Here is a 24342-nt window from a genome sequence, read left to right as displayed (position 1 = left end):
GACGTGCTATGGCACTGACAGCGTGTGACCAGGATGAGAACCTTGTGAGACGGTCACAGAGACTTCTGTGTTCTGTAGTTTGGCTGTTGGGTGTTTGCACTTTTCTCACCTCTGGATCTCCCACCAAAGGTTCAATAGACTCTTTAGTTGGAAGATTTAACTTCTTTTCCCATAAGAATTGAGGGCCTGTGAGCCAGTTTGATGATAGCAGTTCCGCTACTGATGTGCCCCTTGATGCTATGTCAGCGGGGTTTTCACTCGTCGGTACATAGAACCATTGCTGTGGTGCAGTATTGTTTCGTGTTTCACTTTCAGGTCCATTATCATCAGTCTCTTCGGCATCACCCCTTTGTATAATGTCATTCACGTATGTGACATAGTCTCTTTTGTATTTTTCATCACGCATTGGTTTACATTTGAGCTGATTGAGTCTGCTCTCGGCGAGTTGTCTGTTATCTGGCACTTGTAGCCTTTCTTTAAATGGCAATGGCATTTCATAATGTCCCTTTTTTGTTTGTGTTATGCCTTGTTCAAGTTTCTCAAGAAACCTAAGGTCATCTTGAGACACCATCTTTTCGTTTATTTTGTTTTCTTTAAAGTCCTTTTCTAGTGCTCGTATTGCATCTGCGGGAGTACATGGAGGCATTTCTTTAACAGTTATTCTGTGACAGAGACTCCTTGTTGTCTCTGATGCATTGCATGGCACTGAGTTGCCAACTATGCTCCATCCTAAATCAGTTTGGATGGCATATGGCTCATTGTCTTTACCTAAGAGTACTTGTCTGGGTGCCAGAGCTTGGGGACAAGTATAACCAATCAGGAGACTCACCTCACAACTGAGGAGCGGTGGGATCTCATCTACAATGGACAACAAATGACTCCACAGTTTTGCCGTGTCGCATGTTGGTATGTGTACTCTATTTGCAGGTATGTAGTCTTTTGTGTGAGCAGTTGGGAGCCTTAGCACTGTTGCTGAATTGGAACCTTTCACTAGAAGATCACACACCTTTCCGCTGCTTACTACTGCGTTTTTACCCGTCATTGTGGTTAGTCTGAGTTTTACAGGGCACACATTTGCTTGCAGTTTCTGTGTTACATCCTGATCTATAAAAACAGTGTCACTCTGTGTGTCTAGTAGCACATAGACTAGTTTTTCCCTTTGTGGATTAGCAGCCGTTGAGACCCATACTGGGAGTATCATGGAGGTACTGACTGTGTGTTCTGCTCTAGCGACATTTAACGCCATGGCTGTTGCACTTTCAGGTGAGTTCCCTTGTGTTGCGTTATCTATACTCACTTGAGCTTGCTTTTCTCTTTGCAGACTAATGCTGTAGTTCTCATTGTGAAGACAGGTCGGGTGTCTCTTAGAGCAGGTTTCACAAGTGAGGCGCCGTTTGCAGTCCTTAGCACTATGACCTTGCTTTAAACAACCATAACAATGTTTATTATCCTTTACATGTTTCTTTTTCATTTCCAGGGTCATTTGCAGAAAGTTTGGGCACTTTATAAGTGGATGCGACTCTTGGCACAGTGTGCATGAAGAACTGTTGTATATTTTAGTCTTTACATCTCGTTCAGTTGTGTTAATGTTGAATACACTTGCCTTGTTTCTTTTGACTTCTCTTGTGTTTCTTTTGTCATCATTTGTTTCCGTGGAGAGACGTGCATGTATGGAAGCGACTGGGTTGCATGCTACTTCTGCTTCAAGTGAGAGAAAGGAGGCAAATTCACTGGCTCACCACTAAACTTGTTGGTTCTGGCGTGGGGAGTCTATTTATTCTTATGCTGTCTTGTACCGCCTGTGCAAGCCGGCTGACACTAGGAGGGGCTGTTGGCGTCGGTATGGAGTATGATGGTATAGTGTGTTTGGGTGTGTGCTGTAGGTTCACCTTTTCCATCTTAACTGAATATGCATCATCAAGTTGTGATAACTCTCTGTTGTAGGCATCCAACCTGGCACGAGCGGCTTTCACCTCCCTTTCGGCTTTCAGGGGTTCCAACTCTGATGTTTGAACTGCCATTTGTTTCTTATGCTCCTCTTCAAGAGCCTTTATCTTTTCCTTTTATCTTTGTTCCCCTTGTACAATCTTGTACTCTGCTTCCTTTGCTGCTAGTTCTGCTGCTGCATCTGCTCGTTTTGAAGCAAGATGTGAGGCTGAAGACAGTTGGCTACGTTTCGATGTTGCAGTTGAGCCATAGATGGATTGGGCATAATCATGTTCTAATAGTCTGCATAGACGTTTTCTTTCATATTCTCCATCAAAATCTTATTCTTTCCAGGATGACTTTCACGATGTCATGAGTAACTGTATCACATGCATCGGTTATTCTTCGTATGTCTGATGAAGGTGCAATGTGACTTCTCATTTCAGTGTACAACTTTAACAGTTCATCTTTTCTTTGGTCTACATCATCTGCAAGATCTGCCATTTCTTTCTCTGAAATGTCCAACTTTAATCTTTCTCTTATTTCTCGCACTCGTATTTTCCAGTGTTCATAAAGAGTTAATAGTCTTTTTTCTCTTTTACTTATCTCTTCCTTCTGATAAGTTAGCATTTTTTCGGTTGGCACCTTGGCTCTTTCTGAACGCCTTGGAATTGCGGAGTCACTTTGAGCTTTATCTTGTGGCTCATTTAATATTTGTTCTTTGTTTGCAAACTGTTCATTAATGTCTTCTTCTGAATTTCATTCAAAGTTCCATTTTAACTTTATTTTCCTTTTGCCTTTCGCCGTTTTATTCTCTGACCTGCTTCTGCCATCTGCTGGACGTTGTGGGAATTGTAGTTAAACCTTGAGCCCTCGTGGTGTAGCAAAATGGCAGAGGCCAAGCTCTTACTGTAGCATCCAGTCGAACTGAGAAGGCCAGAACTGATGGTTGTTAAATGACCTTTGTTTTTCCTTGCCGTGTATCAGACAACGAACCAACGTAAGAGCTAGACAAACAAATACAACAATTACCATGTTATTTATGTAACACCATTTTAACCACTCATTACGCTGGTCTAACCGTTTTCTATTAAACTATATAATACATATTATGCATTTCAGATTGCTCAAATTAAATCATGTACATTACAAACCTTGTTCCCCTGTCGACTGTAGCTAGAACCATTCGTTTTTGTACAATTTAACCATGTTTTTCTCTTCCTTTTCTCCGTTAGCATTAGTTTTCCGTTTTTCTTCCGTCTTTTTGTACATCAAGCTGGTTACCGTTACATCATTCACTTCCGGTCACAAAGGAAGTTACCAAAACAAAAGCACAAACGTTATATTACGTGAATATGAGCTAGCTTTACATATCCACCGTTACAAGGCTCATTAAAAGTTATTTAAACAGAGCATTTTTGTTTTTATAACAAAAAGTTTTGGAATTTTTTTTGTGGTCTGTTTATTAACAGAGTTAAATGTTGAGGCACATGAAGGAAGTGAATCTGAATGACATGAAGGTCATAAATATTTTGTAATTGTAAATCAGGATTTGTAGGTGTAAAAAGAATTTGTGTGTGGACTTAGCCAAGAAATACGTGTGAACCTCTGCACTCAAGTTTCAAGTGATAAGTACGACCCTATTTTTCTTCCTTTCATCTGATTGGCCAATGTCATTGGTGTGTTGTGGAAATGACAGTCTTCACTAGTGGGGATAGTTACATAGCTTTCTTCATTATGAATGAGCATACATGTTTTTATTGAACATTTGAAGAACCAACAAAAATAACTCTTGTAGAGGACAAAGTCAGAGATAGAAACGACAAGGAGCAGGTGCATCTAGTAGAGCTGCTGCAAAACCCCACAGAACTCAGCAGCCAGCGCAACAAATTCTGGATCCTTGGCTTTTAGTTAGCATTAGCAGCACATGCTGCGTCTGATGTGAAAGGACCTTTATGCTGCGCACAAATTCTTTTTACACATACAAATCCTGATTTAAAAATACAAAATATTTATGACCACAATTTGAGCCCATAGGTGGATGTTCATTAACTGCTGACAGTGAGACAGGGGTGTCCTAAGAGTTGCTTTTCGGAAGTCGCTGCCAACATTTCATCTATAAAATGCATTTCTCTGCTCGTTCGCTATAGTCTGCTGTAGGGCTGGGTATCGTCACTCATTTCTAGAATCGATTCGTTTCCGATTCACAAGGTCCCGAATCGATTTGATCCACAATTCGATTCCATTCGATTTAAATCTGGGAAATTTTGACAGTCAGAAATATTATAATTCAGATCAGTAGATTTACATATTTTTGTATCTATAAAAAGGTAGTTGACACTCGCAAGACTTTATCAAAGGTGTGAGCATCACAGCAGATGCCTTTGTGTCAAAGTAGCTGAAGATAAAACACAGAAAAACATGAAGGTTTTCCTGGCCTGGGATTTTATAAAAATATTCTGCAGTACATCAAAAACGAAAGAAAAGCATTAATCAACATATGAACGTTACTGTCATGGTCCGGGTGGGTACCTGCAGGTCTCCTACAGTGACTCCTCCTCATTTAGGTGGAGATCGGCTGCTCCTCGGCTGACCAACTGTGGGCAATTATTCCGGCAGCATATAAGACCTGCGCACTCAATCGATCATCGCCTGAGTATCTGCTATCCCATAGGTAGCTCCTGGAGTGGAGGTCTCGCCGCCCTCATCCCCGCTTTCCTGGACCTGGGCCGCCTGCTGCTGGTACGACATTGCCAACTGGCCAGTCACTCACTTGCCTGCCTCCCCCTCACCTCAACTGCATCCGGGCTCCACCTGTCTTCCCCACCTGAAACCAATGCCCGGCCAGTCACTTCATAGTCAGCCTCCATCTCCCCTCTGCCTCAACTGTTCAGCGACATCCTAGAGTTTTCTAGGTCACCCTTAGTTAACCTAGTTTATACTGCGCGCCTCTAGTGTGGTGGCGTCGTTTTGTTTCGCTTGTGTGTATTGTGGGCGGTGGGGGTGGGGGGGGAATAAACCTTTTGTTCATTTACTGTCTCACTTCCGGTTTGGTTTCTGCACTTGTGTCCATCTCAGTTTCCTCGTGCCGCTGGGCCGTGACAGTTACCTCTGAAGTTACAGCGGTTTTATTACAAACACAGCTGAGCGTTTTTTCATTTTGCATAATTTTAAAAAGGTTAAATTTGTTCAGTATTGAACGGCAGAAATTAGGTTTTCTTTTCGGAAGTAAGTAAAAGGAAAAAAAAACAGCATCCGACAGGCTGGAAGAACGGTAGACTTGTGCATAACAAGCAAGCGAATAATGCAGAAAACAGATTTTTAGACGGGAAACTGTTCTTGAAGTACAGAGAGAGAGAGAGAGAGAGAGAGAGAGCTGTGCATGAAGTGTGATTTTATCGTGGTGGCAGCAAAACAATCAGAGGGAATTCATGACGATGTTTATGTGAAGTGTAGTTTGGATCTCCTTTTGCTGCTGGTTTACTCAATATTGTTTGGAGAGAGATCAAACCTGCAGCTTCAGAATCAGCACAAAAAGGGCGTAAACACAAAGCGCGGACCCGCCGAAACATCAGAATCAGCAAGCTGTCGGCTTTCAGCTCGTGTCCGTGCAGTCAGGTGAGAAAGTCACATCTCACTGATTCTGATGCGTCGGCGGCTCCGCGCTTTGTGTTTACGCCTTTGTGTAGAATCTGTGTTCCTGCTCTCATTTACTGTTTTAGCTGTTTGGTGGTTGTTGAAATTTTGTGAGGTTTAACCTGAGATTCTGGCGTTTTGGCCAAAATAAATCTATATTAAAAAATTAAAAAATCGATTCAGGATTTTAATGAATCGATTTTATGTTATCCAAGCCAGAATCGATAAATCGATTATAAAAACCCAAAATGCATTTCTCTGCTCGTTCGCTATAGCCTGCTGTCGTATTTGTATGCAGGTTTTTTCTTTTTTCCTTTTCAGTTTAACTGGTGATATTCATTCGTGTATTGTAGGTGAATGCGCTGATGCTAGTTCATAAATTAGTAAACTGGCTGTTTTTGCTCAATAATTCCTGTTTCATGTTCAAACCATCAGACAGAAACTCTGCATTTGTTTTTATGTTCTTCAGCCTGTTGTTCTTGAGGTAATCTGTGATGCATTTAAAGACCCTCCACATGCTCTGAGGGTCATTTGAAGAGAAATAGAACTTCATCTTTAGAGCATAAGTGGGTTTTTGCCCTCTTTATGCCCGCGGTCAGGCTCTGTTTATTGTAGTATAACACTCATAGGACACGGTGTCCCGCTGCACACACACTGCAGACACACTGCACACAATGACAGCTGCAGAGTTTGTGTCTGATGTATTAAGTATGAAACACTGTTGGGATCAAATCTGGTCAGAATGAATCCAGGTGCAGGTGTGTCAGTTTAGGACCACTGGACTAACATCCAAGTGCTCACAATATAAAGTGTATTCTGTAGTAACATCCTGGTGTTGCAGCAACAGTCCCACATGGAAACGTCAACAGTCAAACTCAAAATCTCTTTTTGTCAACAAAAAATGACAGCAGACCAATTTGAACAAAGTTGGTAAAAAGCTTCAGAAATTAGTAAAATATTAAAAAGTGTCTTGATGCTCAATCATCCAGTAAATCCCCAAAAAGTTGATTCTGTTTATCTGGACGTTTTCAGCAGCATGGATCAGTGTGAGGACAGAGAGGAGGGAGTCCCTCCCTCTAAAAGCACTCTGTGTGGGGAACATGAGAGCCAGACCAAAGCTCAGAGGTGAGATGACCATCTCTAACTGTCCATGACTCTTCTCCATGTCACAGCTCAGCACTCACATCACTGCTCCATCATTATTCACACTCATACCTCTGTGTGTGTTTTTTTAAAGCCCAGAGCTGTGGGGCGTACCAGGCTCAGCTGGACATCACCCTGAAACTAATCCAGAACCTGGACCTGAACCCAGCTGTGTTTCCTTAAAGAGCAACGTGTCGAAGGGTGCTGCTGTAAACTTTAACAAAAGACTGTTATGTGACAAAGAGTAGGTACATTATTTTTATGAGATTCAGATTGTTCATCATGTCTTTAATTTAATATTTCCAGTTTTTCCTTCCTATCTCATGAAGCTGTTACATTTATTGTTTTTCTTTTAGGATCAATAAGAGGCCAGAATCTCCTGGACCTGAACCCAGCTGTGTTTCCTTAAAGAGCAACGAGTCGAAGGATGTTGGTCTAAACTTTAAAGGATGTTCTTCTGCTGCTGAGAGGTAATGTGTGTCTAGATGTTGTTCCTGACTCTGTATTTTTGAATAAATTCTCATGTTTAATATCAGCTCAGCTCTTTTTCACACACATTTCTATGTTGGTATGTGAAGTGGTGTGTGTTGGAGTGTTTCCACAAACACAGCAGTCAGAGTGGAAAGAGTGGATGTTGTAGGAGGTGTTTGTGTAGTGAAGAGGCTGAGTGTCTGTAGGACTCCAGCTGCTCCAGCAGGTGTCTCCTTTGTGCTTTGCTTCAAACACAGTGTAGGGAGGAGCTTCCACTCAGGTGTTTCAGGTGTTGCTGGATGGAGGAGGACAAATAGTTTTTCCCTTCAGTGACACTTCAGCAGCTCAATGTTCTGGGGAGATGTTTGTCTTTATGAAGGTTTATGGATTATTGTTCTTACTTTGGTTAAACTGAGCAATACATTTTCCATCTAACATTTAAAGTAAATTTCCAGGTGAAAAAAAAGATCTGCAGCTGCAGCCTCTGTGATGTTTCACAGTCTGAAAGTAACAAATTCAACCAGAGTTCAAACAAAGGCTTAATATACGTGTGTATTTGATATAATGCCAACAAGTACAAATGGGTGTTCTTACAGGTCTTAATCACAGAGCTCTGATAAGTCTGGTGACTTTCACAGTCAGCAATTTTGCTGCCTTTTATTTTATATTGGCCTTTTTAAAGCCCTTCAAATGCTCCCACATTCATACAGAGCTTTTAATAGCAAACTCCTTTACAGTCCTTCTCCTCTCACACACGATCACACGACTGATTTGTCTGCAGCAGCTGTGTTACTGCTAGTATTTTATTATGTGTGTAATCTCCTCATATTGTTCCTATGGTTTAGTTTGACTTCCTTCTGCAAACTCAGCTGCTCTGTTGCTGATACACGTCTCCATGAATATGATTGATCAGATGCTGCCAACACCATGTGTTTCATGTGAACGCTCAGCTGAAACCCTGGGTTGACTTATCGAGTTAATAACAAGCTTCACGTGACTGTGAATGCTAAAGTGAATCCAGATAAAGGAAAGAGACCCTGCTAATGTTGGACTCACTTCTTAGTGTAGATCCTAGGAGGAAGTTCAACATAGCCAGCCATTCTTTGTGCTAGCTCGACCAAACCTGAGACCACAGTGCAGGATAATGATTATCATCTGTCTCTGTCAAGGACATTTAAAATCCACAAATAACAAAAATAATTATATTTGATCATTAAAATATGTTTTCACTTAAAAAAGCATGAGGACACTGGTGGATTACAGAAACATGAAAACTCGTTAACAGTAAAGTTAATTTAGGCGTAAACAAAGTGTCAAACATACTTAAGTAGAAGGACTGATGTTTGTGTTAAAATACCCTCTTAAAGCTGAAATACTGATTCAACTTCTTTACTCAAGTAAAGGTAAAAGAGTCCAGGCTCTGAAATGTACTCACAGTATGTAGTAAGTAAAAACTCCATCTTTGAAGGAAATTTCTGCCAGTTTTTGTGCAAAGTTACCTGAATTTCTACCTCCAACATTAATATGAGAAAATTATCTGAACTTTTATTCTAATGAATTTAATCAGCTTGAACATTTTGTAGCACAAAAGTAGAAAAAACCCAAAGGGAATAAAAAATAGCTCCATTTGCTGTTGCCTGCATTGTAGATGGGTGGCTTTGCCTCAACACCTAAACAGGAAAATGAGTTTAGTCAAGTATTAAAGTGGGATTGAAGAGGTCAGGAAACCAGAGATCAGGTGTTGTGGTGCAGCATGGTCACAAGAATCATTTAGAAATGGGTCAAAATATTTTCTCTTCTAGATTTTTTGCACACAGTCTGATGTGCTGCTGCTCTGAGGTTTACTGCTCTCTGTGTACTTAGAAAACTGTGAGGTACAAGTAGATTTGACACAAGTTATAATGGCTGATTTCCATATAACGGTGGAATACAGGGACTTAATCATTAAGTAAGAAGAAAGTTTGAAGCCTAATCTTGAAAGTAGAGATAGTGTCTGTCTCCTGAATCCAAACTGGAAGCTGGTTCCACAGAAGAGGGGCCTGAAAACTAAAGGCTCTGCCTCCCATTCTACTTTTAAATACTCTAGGAACAACAAGTAGGCCTGCAGAGCGAGAGCGAAGTGCTCTAATAGGGTGATATGGTACTACAAGGTCATTAAGATAAGATGGGGCCTGATTATTTAAGACCTTGTATGTGAGGAGCAGGATTTTGAATTCTGGATTTAACAGGAAGCCAAAACAGGAGAAATCTGCTCTCTCTTTCTAGTCCCTGTCAGGACTCTTGCTGCAGCATTTTGGATTAACTGACGGCTTTTCAGGGAGTTTTTAGGACATCCTGATAATAATGAATTACAGTCGTCCAGCCTGGAAGTAATAAATGCATGAACTAGTTTTTCAGCGTCACCCTGAGACAGGATATTTCTAACTTTAGAGATGTTGCACAAATGGAAGAACGCAGTCTTACATATATGTTTCATATGTGCGTTGAAGGACATGTCCTGGTCAAAAATGACTCCAAGGTTCTTCACAGTGTTACTGGAGGCCAAGGTAATGCCATCCAGAGTAAGAATCTGCTTAGATACCATATTTCTAAGATTTTCAGGGCCGAGTACAATAACCTCAGTTTGATCTGAATTAAGAAGCAGAAAGTTAGCGGCCATCCAGGTCTTTATGTCTTTAAGACATTCCTGCAGTTTAACTAATTGGTGTGTGTTATCTGGCTTCATGGACAGATAGAGCTGGGTGTGCTATGTCTTCTGATGATGCTGCCTTGGTGATTTCAACATCCATGTCTGCTGTGACTCTAAACTTCTGGTCAAGGACTTTTTAAATATTATTGACTCTTTTAACTTGACCCAGTGGGTTACTGGTCCCACGCATGAAAAAGGTCACACACTAGACTTGGAGCTTTCCCACGGGCTGGATGTGTGCATCACTGAAATATCTGAGTTGTGCATCTCCGATCATTTTCCTGTGTTGTTCAATCTAATGCTGCGCTGCTCGGTAGATAAGCCGTGCGCCTCAGCGCGTAAAAAGCGAGCGCTTAATGCTCTAACAGCGCCGCTTTTTCTGCTGCCTTTATGGACTCTGGAATAATCAACTCCAGCTGTTAAAGTGTTGAGAACCTTTCGGACACTCTTCATTCTACCTGCACTGATATTTTGGACTCTATTGCTCTGTTCAGGACTCTGCGCACTCAGCATTTATCAGAGCTGTGGCTGAATGAACATACGCGCTCCCTTAGACGTGACTGTAGACGCGCTGAAAGGAGATGGAAAAAGGACAGATTGTATGTTTCTCTACAAATTTTAAGGACTTTCTGTCTTTCTGCTCACCAAGAAGCTGTAAAAACTGCAGACACAGTTTGTCCTAAACTTAGTGTCAGTAAACAGTCACAGGCCTCCGGTACTTTTAAATGTCCTCAATCGTTTTCTTCGTTCATATGATAATGTCGGAGTCATTTCTTCACCAAGTATTTGTGATGGTTTTTTTTAGCATTTTTAACAACAAGGTTCTATCTATTAGGGCTCTTGTCTCGCCGACTGCTGCCTCAGATCCGAGTCTTTCTCCTGTGTGCTCAGCTGTCTTAGAGCAGTTTGATCCCGTGTCCCTTAATGACTTGACTGCGGTAGCTTGTAACCTAAGATCATCACACTGCCCCTCTGATTGTCTCCCCCCAACTACTCTTTCAAGGATTGTCAGGTTGGAGATTGGCCTATAATTAGCTAAGACAGCTGGGTCTAGGGATTCTTTTTAAGTAAAGGTTTAACTACAGCCAGCTAGGGATGGGTACCGTTTAGATTTGAAAACCTGCTAAATCAGAATCAGTTGTTGATGATGGCTTTTTTCTTTTACATTAATCACGTATAATCTTAACTCAAAGTGAACATAGACTTGAAGTAACTCAGATCAGTCAATTCAAAATGCTAATTCAATCAACTCTGAGTTCATGGCTAGACTCAGTTTGTTGGCTCTGCACCTTAAAATTATTCCCTGTTTGTCCCTCATGTTTTTTGGATATTGTTTTCACATCTTATTTCACGGCTAGCGGGGCGAGCCATGTTGAATTTAATAAAGGACCCAAGATGCCGACACTGCTGTGAAGTGAGTGAGCTTTATTGAAACAGTGAAGTGCTGTGGAGATGGCCTGTGCAGAAGCTAAGATAACCTCTACTGAAAAAACTAAAAAACTAACCTGAAACCTTAAACGGAGACACGGGGAGATAACACAGACGAACCAGCAACAAACAGGAGAAAACAAAGGGCTCATATACACAAAAGAGCAATCAGGGAATGAGAAAAGGGAGGGAGACACAGCAGGATTAATTGGACATAACCAGTCAAGGGGAAGCAAAAGTAGACACACTAACGTAGGACATGGCACTGTCAAAATAAAACAGGAAGTGAACACAGAGACACAAAACTAACACAGTACAGAGGGAACACAGAAACCAAAACCTCAGAACTAGAAAATCTTAATCAGAATGAAATTGTAACAAAAGACAATAACAATCAAAACAAAACTACTGAGTCCACAGACTCGGGACATACATCGGCTCAAACTGTGGTCATAAATATTTTGTACTTGTAAATCAGACTGTGTAGTTGTGAACTGAGTTTTGTAACAAATTGTAATGTAAAAAATGCAAAAAATGTAAGAAACATTAGGACTAGTTTTGCTGACACAAAGTTTGGCACTTTAAACCAGTCACTGATGTAAAGAAAGCACCTTGTTCCAGGGCATCTGAGCATGGAGGGAAAGCTTTATGCAGGAGATGGTAAGAGCTGTTGGGACTAAAGAAACTGAGCAGAAAACTACAGACATCTGGAAACTGAGTTGTTAATTCTCAGTGGGTCACCAGGACTAGCAAAGCTTCACGTCATCTGATTGACTGAACCCATCCAAACATCACTTCATGGACCTTTAGCTTGTGTCTGTGTCTGGACAGACATAACATGAGCTAATTATACATTACTCCTCCACAGAGTGGACCAGGAGAGAGCAGAGGTTTCCACTGGTCAGTCTGCACAGCAACATGAAACACACCTGGACTCTGTGGTTATGGTTTGTAGTACTACGTTTACATTTGTTCTTTTCAGTCACCTCTATGCTGCACTTTGTGGACTAGAGGATTGTCAGTGTGTCCAACATAAATCAGAGTTTGGGCTCCATGATTTCAGTCAGATTGGGGTGACTGTAGCTCAGGAGGTGAGCAGGTCAGCTACTAGTCAGAAGGTTTGTGAATCAAACCCTGGCTGGCAAATGTACTGGGTAACGTACTAAACCCAAGCTGCCCTCTGATGCATCCACCAGAGTGTGAAAGAAAGTATTTAAGCGTAGAACAATGTGCTTGGTTGAATGAGGCATGTTGTATAAAATGCTTTGTTTTCACAGAGTATCAAAGAGAGCTATAGAAGAACCAGTCCATTTACCACTGGGTAATTCATATAGTCTTCTTTTCTAGCATCTGGAGAAACACATCACAACATTTGTGAAGAACGAGCTGGAGAAAATCAAGAAGGTTCTGTGTCCAGATCACCCAGAAACCATAAAAAGCCATAAGGAGGATGAGGAGATATTTGAAGGTGAGGATACAGATGAAAGAAAGAGCTGCAGAGAAGCATTTCTGAAGATCACACTCCACTTCTTGAGGAAACTTAAGCAGCATGAGATGGCTGACCATCTGCAGAGCAGTAAGATAATTTTTCTAAAGACTGAATATTGATCTTTCCTAATAGCTCAAGAAATGGACCAATAGACATTCATCCTTTCAGGGTACTGAAAGGCTATGATATTTATTATATAATATTTTTTTCTGAATTTCTTACCTTCAGAATTTTCTCCACTCTGTAAACGTGAACTTAAAGCCCAACTGAAGAAGAAGTTCCATTGTGTGTTTGAGGGGATCGCTAAAGCAGGAAGCCCAACCGTCCTGAATCAGATCTACACAGAGCTCTACATCACAGAGGGAGGGACTGCAGAGGTCAATGATGAACATGAGGTCAGACAGATTGAAACAGCATCCAGAAAACCAGACAGACCAGAAACAACAATCAGACAAGAAGACATCTTTAAAGCCTCACCTGGAAGAGATGAACCAATCAGAACAGTGCTGACAAAGGGAGTGGCTGGCATTGGGAAAACAGTCTTAACACAGAAATACAGCCTGGACTGGGCTGAAGACAAAGCCAACCAGGACATCCAGTTCATATTTCCATTCACTTTCAGAGAGCTGAATGTGCTGAAAGAGGAAAAGTTCAGCATGGTGGAACTTGTTCATCACTTCTTTAATCAAACTAACGAATCAGGAATCTGCAGGCTTGAAGACTTCCAGGTTGTGTTCATACTTGATGGTCTGGATGAGTGTCGACTTAATTTGGACTTCAAAAAAACTAAAATCCTGACTGAAACAAGAAAGTCCACCTCATTGGATGAGCTGCTGACAAACCTCATCAGAGGGAACCTGCTCCCTTCTGCTCGCCTCTGGATAACCACACGACCTGCAGCAGCCAATCAGATCCCCCCTCACTGTGTCGACATGGTGACAGAGGTCAGAGGGTTCACTGACCCACAGAAGGAGGAGTACTTCAGGAAGAGATTCAGAGATGAGGAGCAGGCCAGCAGGATCATCACCCACATAAAGAAAGCTCGAAGCCTCCACATCATGTGTCACATCCCAGTCTTCTGCTGGATCACTGCTACAGTTCTGGAGGATGTGCAGGAAACCAGAGAGGGAGGAGAGCTGCCCAAGACCCTGACTGAGATGTACATCCACTTCCTGGTGGTTCAGGCCAAAGTCAAGAGGATCAAATATGATGGAGGGGCTGAGACAGATCCACACTGGAGTCCAGAGAGCAGGGAGATGATTGAGTCACTGGGAAAACTGGCTTTTGATCAGCTGCAGAAAGGAAACCTGATCTTCTATGAATCAGACCTGACAGAGTGTGGCATCAATATCAGAGCAGCCTCAGTGTACTCAGGAATGTTCACACAGATCTTTAAAGAGGAGAAACAACTGTACCAGAACAAGGTGTTCTGCTTTGTTCATCTCAGTGTTCAGGAGTTTCTGGCTGCTCTTCATGTCCACCTGACCTTCATCAACTCTGGACTCAATCTGCTGGAAGAGCAACAAACAATGTCCATGTGGTCTAAATTATTTGATAAACCAAAACTCCAATCTCTCCACCAGTGTGCTGTGGACAAGGCCTTACAGAGCCCCAATGGACACCTGGACTTGTTCCTCCGCTTCCTCCTGGGTCTTTCAATGCAGACCAATCAGACTCTCCTACGAGGTCTGCTGACACAGACAGGAAGTAGCTCAAAGACCAATCAAGAAGCAGTTCAGTACATCAAGGAGAAGCTCAGTGAGACTCTGTCTGCAGAGAAAAGCATCAATCTGTTTCACTGTCTGAATGAACTGAATGATCGTTCTCTAGTGGAGGAGATCCAACAGTCCCTGAGTTCAGGACATCTCTCCACAGATAAACTGTCTCCTGCTCAGTGGTCAGCTCTGGTCTTCATCTTACTGTCATCAGAAAAAGATCTGGATGTGTTTGACCTGAAGAAATACTTTGCTTCAGAGGAGGCTCTTCTGAGGCTGCTGCCAGTGGTCAAAGCCTGTAAAAAAGCTCTGTAAGTTATAAAGTTTTTATTATTTAATTTCGTTGGTATGTTATGGAAAAACACACTGCCATCAACTTCTGTTTTGTTTTTGTCAAAATCACTGTAATATAATAACTGTACCTATATATACACGTGACTTGTATTAACCCTTTAAAGCCGGTCGGAGTGGGCACGCTCCGTTTTGCGTAACTATTTTTAAACCCCGGTAGCTCTGCAACCACATAAGCTAGCGCAATAATTTTTTTGCATATGAAACTGGAGGAGTTGTACTTACATCTTATGCCATCAGCTTGTCCTCGGTCACAGTTTCCTTCCACATATAGCTTTGCAAAAACTGCATAAAAAGCACTTGCAGCAACAAAAACATAATATTCCAGAAACACGCTTTGCTGATCTGATCAGCTGTTCATAACACTTCCTACGTTGGATTAGACGTCAGCGCGAACTATCGCATGTCCGCCATGACCTGCCCGAAACCGGAAGTGACGTCATTTTCACGGAAATGTAGTTTTTTACCATCAAGGCCTCATGAGCCTATACTGGTGTTTTTACAAGTTATGTTTGACTTTATGACTTTCTGTGTCGTTTCTGGGATGCTTAGGACTCATATTGCACTGCTGGAAATAGTTTATTTTGATGCATATGCTGTTTTTTTGCAAATTTGCATTATAATATTTATTTTCGTTTTTCCTGCAGTATATAAAAATTGGTGTATTTCAAAAATAAAACTATGAAGACACTCAAAATAAATTTCCTGTGGTGGGAAACTATTTTGTGCAACTTTTTTGTATTTACAGTTTTGAGGGATAAGCCTCTTAAATTTCTCTAGCTAGAAATATATGTTAAAAAAACAAAAACGATTTTACATTTTTTTGTAGTTTATGGCATTTTTTGCAATTTATGTAATTACTATGCATTAATGCAGACATATTATTAAAATGTAGGCTGTAATGGTTGTATTGATGTATAGCAACTTGAAATGCTCCCAAAAATGGCTCCACAGCATGTAAAGATATAATATAAGCTCTGGCGGACTTGGTTCTATGGTAGGTCTTAAAGGGTTAATGCTGCTGCCCTCTTGTGGCTAAAGTGTAATTATGTTATTGTTATTAGGGAAGATTTGAGAGTAACATGCCAAGTGAGTCAGCACCTTCGCTTTAGCTTAAAAAAATCCAAATTCTTATGTCATCAGTTATAGTTGCATGTATTCATTATCATAATTTAACCTTTAATATTGATGTCTTAAAATTATTTCGAGTAAACTAGCAATAATTTTATGGTTGTATTAAATAAATATATCACTAATGAATTATTTATTTCAGTAATTAATTAAAAATGTACATAATTAATTAAAAATATATATTGATAATGAATTATCAGTTAATTTCATTTAAAATAATTCATTATTTATTTAAGTACAATTCTAATTAGTTAATTAGATATTTAATCAATTATTGGTTTGTTTTCTATTTTAATTATTTTACTGATACATTCAATGAATTATTTAATGATGTATTTATTTAATTCACGTTGCTACTCCTGTCCCTGCATCGGTGTTCATAAATACATTTTATTTGTCAGCTTCACCCATCAAAGTCAGGGGGCGGGGTTAATGCTGATCAAGTCAAAACCATTGCTTTGGTCTGGTGGGCGTTCTTTTAGTGGGCTTTTCTCAATACTAAGTAGGCCTACACACCAGGGTTTGGACATGTGTGGACCCAAACTATACTTAAACTTTACCCTTTTTTGTGTATCACCAAATACACTTTTAATATTTTCTAAATAAGAATGTAGTGGCATAATCTCTAACCTCTTTTGGCTCCAAACAGAAGTGACAGACTTGAGCAGGGTTCATTTAAAGGCTGACAGAAGTGGAGTGGTGACGAGGAGATGTTTGACAGGACAGTGTTTCAGCCTCCACAGGTTCATGTTGTACTCCATCAGTCAGTGAAGATGAAGTCAGTGCTGATGAGGCTGTAGAGTGTGTGAGGGATGTGAATGAGGATGATGAAGATCTGATGATAGCAGATAAAAACAGGCTGCAGAGACTTTGAGCCATACAGGGCACACAGTGTGTGTAAAGAACAGCTGAAATCATTCATTCCAGGCCTCACTGGAATATGGAAGCATCACAGTACAGGTTCAGTGAAGCTTTAAAGTCTCTGATATGAGATGAGAAATGAAGCAGCCAGAGCTTTTTCATGAGTGGAAATCCACGGTGACTGTGAGCTGCTGCTACAGCCTCCAGATTAGCCAGCAGCTCATCCTGCTCAACATTTTCTCACCAACTTTAATGGAAGTGTGATGTTTTCAGCTGGAGTGATGGTCACGGTGGCCTCCCCCTCCTCTTCTTCTCCTCTTCCTCTTTCATTTGTAAAGCCACTTCTGCTGCTTTCATTCATTTGGAAGTCCTGTAGCTGAGTTTGGGAGAGACTAACAGCCTCGGCAGCAGAGGGGAGAAAGGCTGTAACACCACCACTTTACTCTGTTCTACCTGTCACATCATTTTATCAGGAAACAAATATGCTCATGTTTTTACTATGTTTGTCTTGAAGATGTAAGAAGATCACATGGTGCTTTTTATTATTGTGTTGGTTTGTTTCCTGTCTCTTGGATGGAGCCCAGCTGTGCGTGGCCCCTGGGCCTGTGGTCAGAGTGTGTGCTGGATAATCCGGCCCAGGATGAGGCCAAACTGACATGGGATGAAATGTCTGTCACATAATTGAGCTTAGTGTAGTTTCATTTCTGCACAATTTAAAAACAACCAAAACTTTGTTCTGTTTTTTCTATGTTACACTGTAGACTTTCTTTGATACTGTGTCCAAAAGGAGCAGCTTTTAATTTGAAGGGGAGGCGTCTCTGTTTCCTCTTCAGGTTGGATGATGGAAGCAAATTAGTGTGTGATGTTCTTTCAGTGTTGCACTTTGTAGATGCTCCCTTAGCACTGGTCTCACAGCCAGCTGCACTTAGAGACCAGTGTTGTTAGTCCAGGTCAGAAGATGACTTGTTGGAATGAAAATGAGCTTGTAGTTTGTCTGCTTTAATAATGTGACTGGAAAAAGGTGTTGGACTTCAAATATGTCCATTTCTTTCACACTTCACCTTTAAAAGTGAAGCCTTGTGGTTCCTGGAAGGAAAAACACGACTTCTTCAAGTCTTTGTCCTGTTTTTATGATAAATGTACGACTTTAATGTGAAACATTCAGAGTTTTTTCTCTTGTTGTGTTTGTTTGAAGCTGCTTCCTGTTGGCTTCAGCTGTTTGGAGTTTCCATTTTCTAAACTTCTACATTCTGAACCTTCTTCAGCTCTGAACAGATGATGAAATACTGAATGATTTCAAGCTCACACTTTGTCTAATAAACTTACATCTTTCATTCTTTATACAGATTGAGGGACTGTGGTTTGTCAGAGATAAGCTGTGATTATCTGGCAGCAGCACTGAAGTCCAACCCCTCCCATCTGAGAGAGCTGGACCTGAGCTTCAACTACAAGCTGCAGGATTCAGGAGTGAAGCATCTGTGTGGTTTCCTGGAGAGTCCAGGATGTGGACTTGAAACTCTGAGGTCAGTCAGCATGTTTTAGTTGTGCTGAGAAGAATATGATGTGAAAGTTGTGCTGACACTAAACTGCAGACATCAGGCTGATATTATACTGATACACACTGAGGATCTTCATGGTAAAGTCTGTTTTCTTCTTCTCTGGTTTAGTCCATTGACTGCAGCAGAACAATGTTCACATTTCAAACAGTGATACTCAACGTATGGCCCGCGGCCCACACGCGGTCTGCCCGCCTTTCCTGATTCAGAGAGAGGGGACCCTGATTAACTGTGTAGTGTTCTTCCTCACAGTTCTAAGTATCAGACACAACAATGAATAATCCACAGCTGACTGTCTTTAGCAGGTCAAAGGTCACGGCACACAGCACACAGTGGGAAATATTATAATTCTGATCATTTATCAGCACATATCCATATGTATAAAAACAAAGCTGACACTGTGAGACTTGATCAGAGGTGTGATCATCACAGCAGAGGCCTTTGTGTCAAAGTCACTGAGGATCAAACAGAAACACATGAAGCAGATTTTCCTGTTCTGGTTTTTTATAGCAGATAACCTTCAAAATATTCTGCAGTCGATCAAAAACTGAAGCAAACCATGAATCAACATGTGAACATGACCTGATGCTGCTGAAGTGAAGCAAAGTTACAGAGGTTTGATTACAGACACAGCTGAGAGTTTGTAATCTGTCATCATTTTAAAAGGTTTAAATTTCTTCAGTATTGAACAGCAGAAATGAGGCTTTGTTTTTGGAGGCCGACAGCAGTGAACACAACAGCAGACTGGTGCGTAATAAGCAGTGAATAATGCAGAAAACAGGTTTTTGAAGGTAAACTGTTCTTGAAGTACACTGAGAGAGAGAGTGCTGTGCAGGAAGTAAACGTCAAAGTCAGAGAGAATTCATGACGATGGTCATCAAACGTAAAGCGTAGTTTGGATCTTCTTTTGCTGCTGGTTCAGTCAGTTTTGGTTGGAGACAGATGAAACCTGCAGCTTCAGGATCTGTCAGCTGTCCACTTTCAGCCCCGATGGCGTGTCTGTGTACGTGTCGTCGAGTGAACGATCCACGCTCTGTGTTTCCATCTTTGTGTGTTTAGCTGCTCTCATTTACTGTTTTATCTGTTTGCTTGTTGTTGAAATACTTTTGGGAGCTTTAACCTGAGATTCTGGCAAAATACATTTATATTAAAAATCGATTCAGGATTGAATGAATCAACATCGCTTTATTCAAATTAAAACTATTTAAATAGGAAAAACCATTTATTTACACCTGCCTCTAATGCTGGGTAATGTCAGCTGGTCCATGTGCATCTGGCTGTGAGGCTCAGGGAGCGTCTGCAAAGTGCAATGCTGAAAGAACATCATCCATAAATATTGAGTAATAACTAGACTCTCATACAGCGAGACTCAAATGCCTTTAAACATCAGCTTATCCTGCTGATCCAAGTCCAACACTGAGTTTGTAAAAACATGTTTGTCAATCATTTTGTTTGGTTTCTGAGGAAAATGATTCAATAACTTACTGCTAATACACAACATTTCATCATATTTCCTCATAACCCTCTTTTGTCTGACCATTTGATCCCATTTGAATTTGCAATAAAGGATCCACAGAGTTTAGTGACAATAATGACAGTAGATGTTTGTGTGAAAGTGCTGGAAGCAAGTTAGTGTGTGATGTTCTTTCAGTGTTGCACTTTGTAGACGCTCCCTGAGCACTGGTCTCACAGCCAGCTGCACATAGAGACCAGTGATGTTAGTCCAGGTCAGAAGATGACTTGTTGGAATGAAAATGAGCTTGTAGTTTGTCTGCTTTAATAATGTGACTGGAAAAAGGTGTTGGACTTCAAATATGTCCATTTCTTTCACACTTCACCTTTAAAAGTGAAGCCTTGTGTTTCCTAGAAGGAAAAACACGACTTCTTCAAGTCTTTGTCCTGTTTTTATGATAAATGTACGACTTTAATGTGAAACATTCAGAGTTTTTTCTCTTGTTGTGTTTGTTTGAAGCTGCTTCCTGTTGGCTTCAGCTGTTTGGAGTTTCCATTTTCTAAACTTCTACATTCTGAACCTTCTTCAGCTCTGAACAGATGATGAAACACTCAATGATTTCAAGCTCACACTTTGTCTAATAAACTTACATCTCTCATTCTTTATACAGATTGAGGGACTGTGGTTTGTCAGAGATCAGCTGTGATTATCTGGCAGCAGCACTGAAGTCCAACCCCTTCCATCTGAGAGAGATGGACCTAAGCATCAACATCAAGCTGCAGGATTCAGGAGTGAAGCATCTGTGTGGTTTCCTGGAGAGTCCAGGATGTGGACTTGAAACTCTGAGGTCAGTCAGCATGTTTTAGTTGTGCTGAGATGAATATGATGTGAAAGTTGTGCTGACACTAAACTGCAGACATCAGGCTGATATTATAGTGATCCACACTGAGGATCTTCATGGTAAAGTCTGTTTTCTTCTTCTCTGGTTTAGTCCATTGACTGCAGCAGAACAATGTTCACATTTCAAACAGTGATACTCAACATATGGCCCGCGGCCCACACGCGGCCTGCCCACCTTTCCTGATTCAGAGAGAGGGGACCCTGATTAACTGTGTAGTGTTCTTCCTCACAGTTCTAAGTATCAGACACAACAATGAATAATCCACAGCTGACTGTCTTTAGCAGGTGTTGAGACAACGCCGGTCTCTGCGATTCTTTTGGTCCTGGTAGAGATCACGCTGAGATGTTTTACATGTTTTACACAATCCTTTTATTACCCATTATTCTTACAGATGCATCTGGAGATCAGCACACTGCATTCCTATGCAGTCCTATGCTAAAGGCTGATCTAAAGAACTCCACACAACAGTTACAGTTATAACCTCTGGTCTCCTCCCCCCTACAGTAAACACCCCCACAATGGAAATACACTAGTACAGTGGCCAAGGGTGCTGACACCCTGACCCCCATCTCCTTTTATGGTAGTGTCCGTTTGCCCTTTGTCTGCCCCTCACCCTCAGTAACTCTTGTTTCATGCCCTGGGGGTGGGGGTTGATTGTCCTTCTGGGTGGCTGTAGCTCAGGTGGTAGAGCAGGTCATCCACTGATCGGAAGGTTGGTGGTTCGATTTCTGGCTTCCCCTAGTCTACATGCCAAATATCCTTGGGCAAGATACTAACCCCAAATTGCTCTCCGATGCATCCATCGGAGTATGAATGTGTGTGAATGTTAGCTATGAAGCACTTAGAAAGATGTGCTTGTGCGAATGGGGTGTGAATGGGTGAATGCACAAGTTGTGTAGAGCGCTTTGAGTGCTCAGATGAGTAGAAAGGCGCTATATAAGAACCAGTCCATTTACCATTTGCCCTGCACCTCAGTTCTTTGTTCCCATCCAAGGCCTATTTTCTATTTTGTATCCTTACACCCATTACCACAATATTATAATGTTGCAAGCAATCACAAACTACATTCTCTTTAACTCTGATCTACATTAAGGAATCTATTCTCAACAATCCCCCTTTTGATCTCTCCAATGAGAGATCACATCACACCTCTCCTTCATCCTAGGGCATAACTGGTTTCCTAAACCTGACCAGACCTGGTGTGAATGCTTTCGTCACTTCCTGAGATAAACTCTGTTTAACTGCTTGAGAAGGGTGGTGTGAAGTAGATAGCCTTCAACATCTATTCCCTCAGTCTTCTTTTTCCAGCGTGGGGTGAGTCTCTGCATTCTTCCATCTCTTCTTTCTTCAGTCTCAGGGGTAGACTACCCTGAGACCTTGCCACAGACCAGGGGATTATTCTGCCCCTGTGGTTGAGGTCTGGGTGTTCTCTGACTCCTCTGAGTCAGGGCTCGATTCCTCCTTTGGTGCTCAAGTTGCTCCTTGCTCCTTCACCGACCTTCCTGGCTCCTCAGCTACTGCACACTGGCTCCAGTGCTACCCGGCTTCGCCTTTGTCCTTCAGTCGAACAGCGTGCGATGTCCTGTTCACCAACTCGATTGGTCCTGTCCACCTCGGCTCCAACCACTTTCTTTTGATCACTTTCAGACGTACCCACCAAGATTCCGACAGTGTGCTTCCTGCAGCAAGCTGTGCTCTCTCTCTTGCTCGCTCTTGAAGCCTTCTCTCCAGGTCTCAGTCTGCATCTTATGGGTGATCTCCTTCCGTCAGTTTGGTCACTGAACCTATAATTAAAAATTAAAACTACCCCAGCAAACCCCTTTTGCCATATGGTCCTTGCCATGTGTCAATTCAAAACAATTAGAGATGCACAATAAAGTTGCGCATTCTCTCTTAAAAATTCCAGGGCTTCTCCCATAGAGTAGCTCTGCTCCAGGCCTGTAAACCTGTGTTAAAAAAATTGGCCAGTGGTGTTTCCTGTTGCAAATCATGTGATTAAATCATATGATTAACACTCTGCTGTAGAAAAAGTGGTGTAGATGTTAGCCCAGTGCATCTTGTATGAACACTTTCTCACAGTGACCTTTGCATTGTAAACAATACAAGGTCATATTAACACACTGCTTGTAAATAGACACAGAAAAACTGGCAACCAAAAGATCTGCATGGCCTACAAGACATGCAAAACTATGATGTTGCTTTCATCCTCCTGTTCCTGTAAAAAAAAAAGAAACATCCACCCTTTTTGCTCTGTGGGTGGAGGTGCAGTATTGCATATTGGTGTCAAGTCAGTCAAGTTTTTGTCAGTCCAGTCAATCCCCGTGTTTATTGCTGATAGCAGAACCTCTTGTGTCGCATTAAGTTTCTACTGCCAGCAATATGACGACATTTCAAAAAGAACAAAAAAAGAATTTTAGAATGGATTACCTCGCGAAATCCTTTTAGGCAGAGACTCACTCTCCAGAGCCCATTATAATGTGGAGAAGCTCAGTTTGCGATAATTTTCAAGCAAAAATTTAGTATAGCGCTTTCAAATCCAATCGTGCAGGCCTTCTTGAAAGAGAGAAAATTGTCAAACAAAACTGTCAGTGCACTGTTAAAAAATAAAAATATCAGAATTACCAAATATATAAAATCTTAGTCTTAGGACTTGTCCCAGAATATTCCTTCTCTAAAAATTTAAACACACCAAATCTAATTGGCAGGTTCAACTTGGTAACAAAAGAAAAATGCATCAGCCAATTAAATCCCCCAACTTTTCCTATTCATGCATTTTGTACTTATGTATGTCATTTTATTTACCTTCCCCCTTTTTTCTGAAACAAAACTTCTTTTGCTCCACCTTTTTGTTTCAGAAACACCTAAATGAAAATTAAAAAATCTCAATCATAGTCAGGCACAGCTAAATCCTAATGCTTGCGAGTTACCATAGGCAACCACGCTTTGTGTTGTTAACCCCTTCTACAGGTACCCTCTTGTGATGTGTGCACTTCCTGTATGATTTTGTGCTACCCCCAGTACATGTTGTGTGCATGTGAGGTGTTGCCTTTCCATTTTGTCCAGCAGTGCACTTGCATACCTCAGTACTTGTCTTCCTCCCCCTTTTGTGGTGGTCTGGACACTTTTTCAATTCTTCACTTCAAGGCAGCCGTTTGTCTCCCTGGATTCCTTAACCCAATTTGATTCCCCAGACTAAAACAGCATTCCTGTGTCCTCACTTGCTCCTTCTTTCACTGTGGTCTCTTCTTCCCCACCAGTCCAATGGCAGTTCTTTTCAGCTTTGTCCTGTGTATTCTCCCACTGTCTCTTTCACTGCCATTTTGCTCCAAACATGGCAAATATCAAACTCAGAAAGTTTCTTCAAAAGTCCTTCACCCACAGTGAAGTTGCAGCTTGCTGGAACTGCATCTCTCCATCCATCCAGTCATGATGATGGATCTTCTCTTTCTCTCTCTGATGTCGTTTGCCCATAGCGCTGCTGGACCTCTAATGCTCAGGACTCTGCTGTTGTAATGTTTATGCCTGTGCTCCTGAAACTGCACTCCGTGTCTTCAAGAAGAGATTAGCTTCCTTGGAGCTTGCTTTTTCAGGA

At 41.4% G+C, this 24342-nt stretch overlaps 1 protein-coding gene across 2 annotated transcripts in view; it reads left to right on the top strand.

Annotated features, from left to right (window-relative positions):
* LOC148105774 (NACHT, LRR and PYD domains-containing protein 12-like) overlaps positions 1-20715 on the top strand; it is a 121871-nt gene extending 101156 nt beyond the window's left edge. The window contains exons 1-8 of one of the 2 annotated variants that reach the window (XM_087838944.1): positions 6536-6687; positions 6800-6949; positions 7062-7175; positions 12162-12240; positions 12641-12869; positions 13011-14808; positions 18187-18363; positions 20520-20715. In XM_087838944.1, the coding sequence (XP_087695070.1) occupies positions 6536-6687; positions 6800-6949; positions 7062-7175; positions 12162-12240; positions 12641-12869; positions 13011-14808; positions 18187-18363; positions 20520-20715 (2895 nt within the window). Of the gene's footprint in view, positions 1-6535; positions 6688-6799; positions 6950-7061; positions 7176-12161; positions 12241-12640; positions 12870-13010; positions 14809-18186; positions 18364-20519 lie in introns of those variants that run through there. The other variant, XM_087838943.1, reaches the window with a different exon arrangement.
* Positions 20716-24342: the final 3627 nt, after the last annotated feature.

The sequence above is a fragment of the Neolamprologus brichardi genome, chromosome 3, assembly GCF_056152115.1.
Source record: "Neolamprologus brichardi isolate AB-2024 chromosome 3, ASM5615211v1, whole genome shotgun sequence".
NCBI classification, from domain to species: Eukaryota; Metazoa; Chordata; class Actinopteri; order Cichliformes; family Cichlidae; genus Neolamprologus; species Neolamprologus brichardi.
The sequence above is the reverse complement of the archived record's forward strand: the minus strand, read 5'-3'. Positions and strand labels throughout refer to the sequence as shown.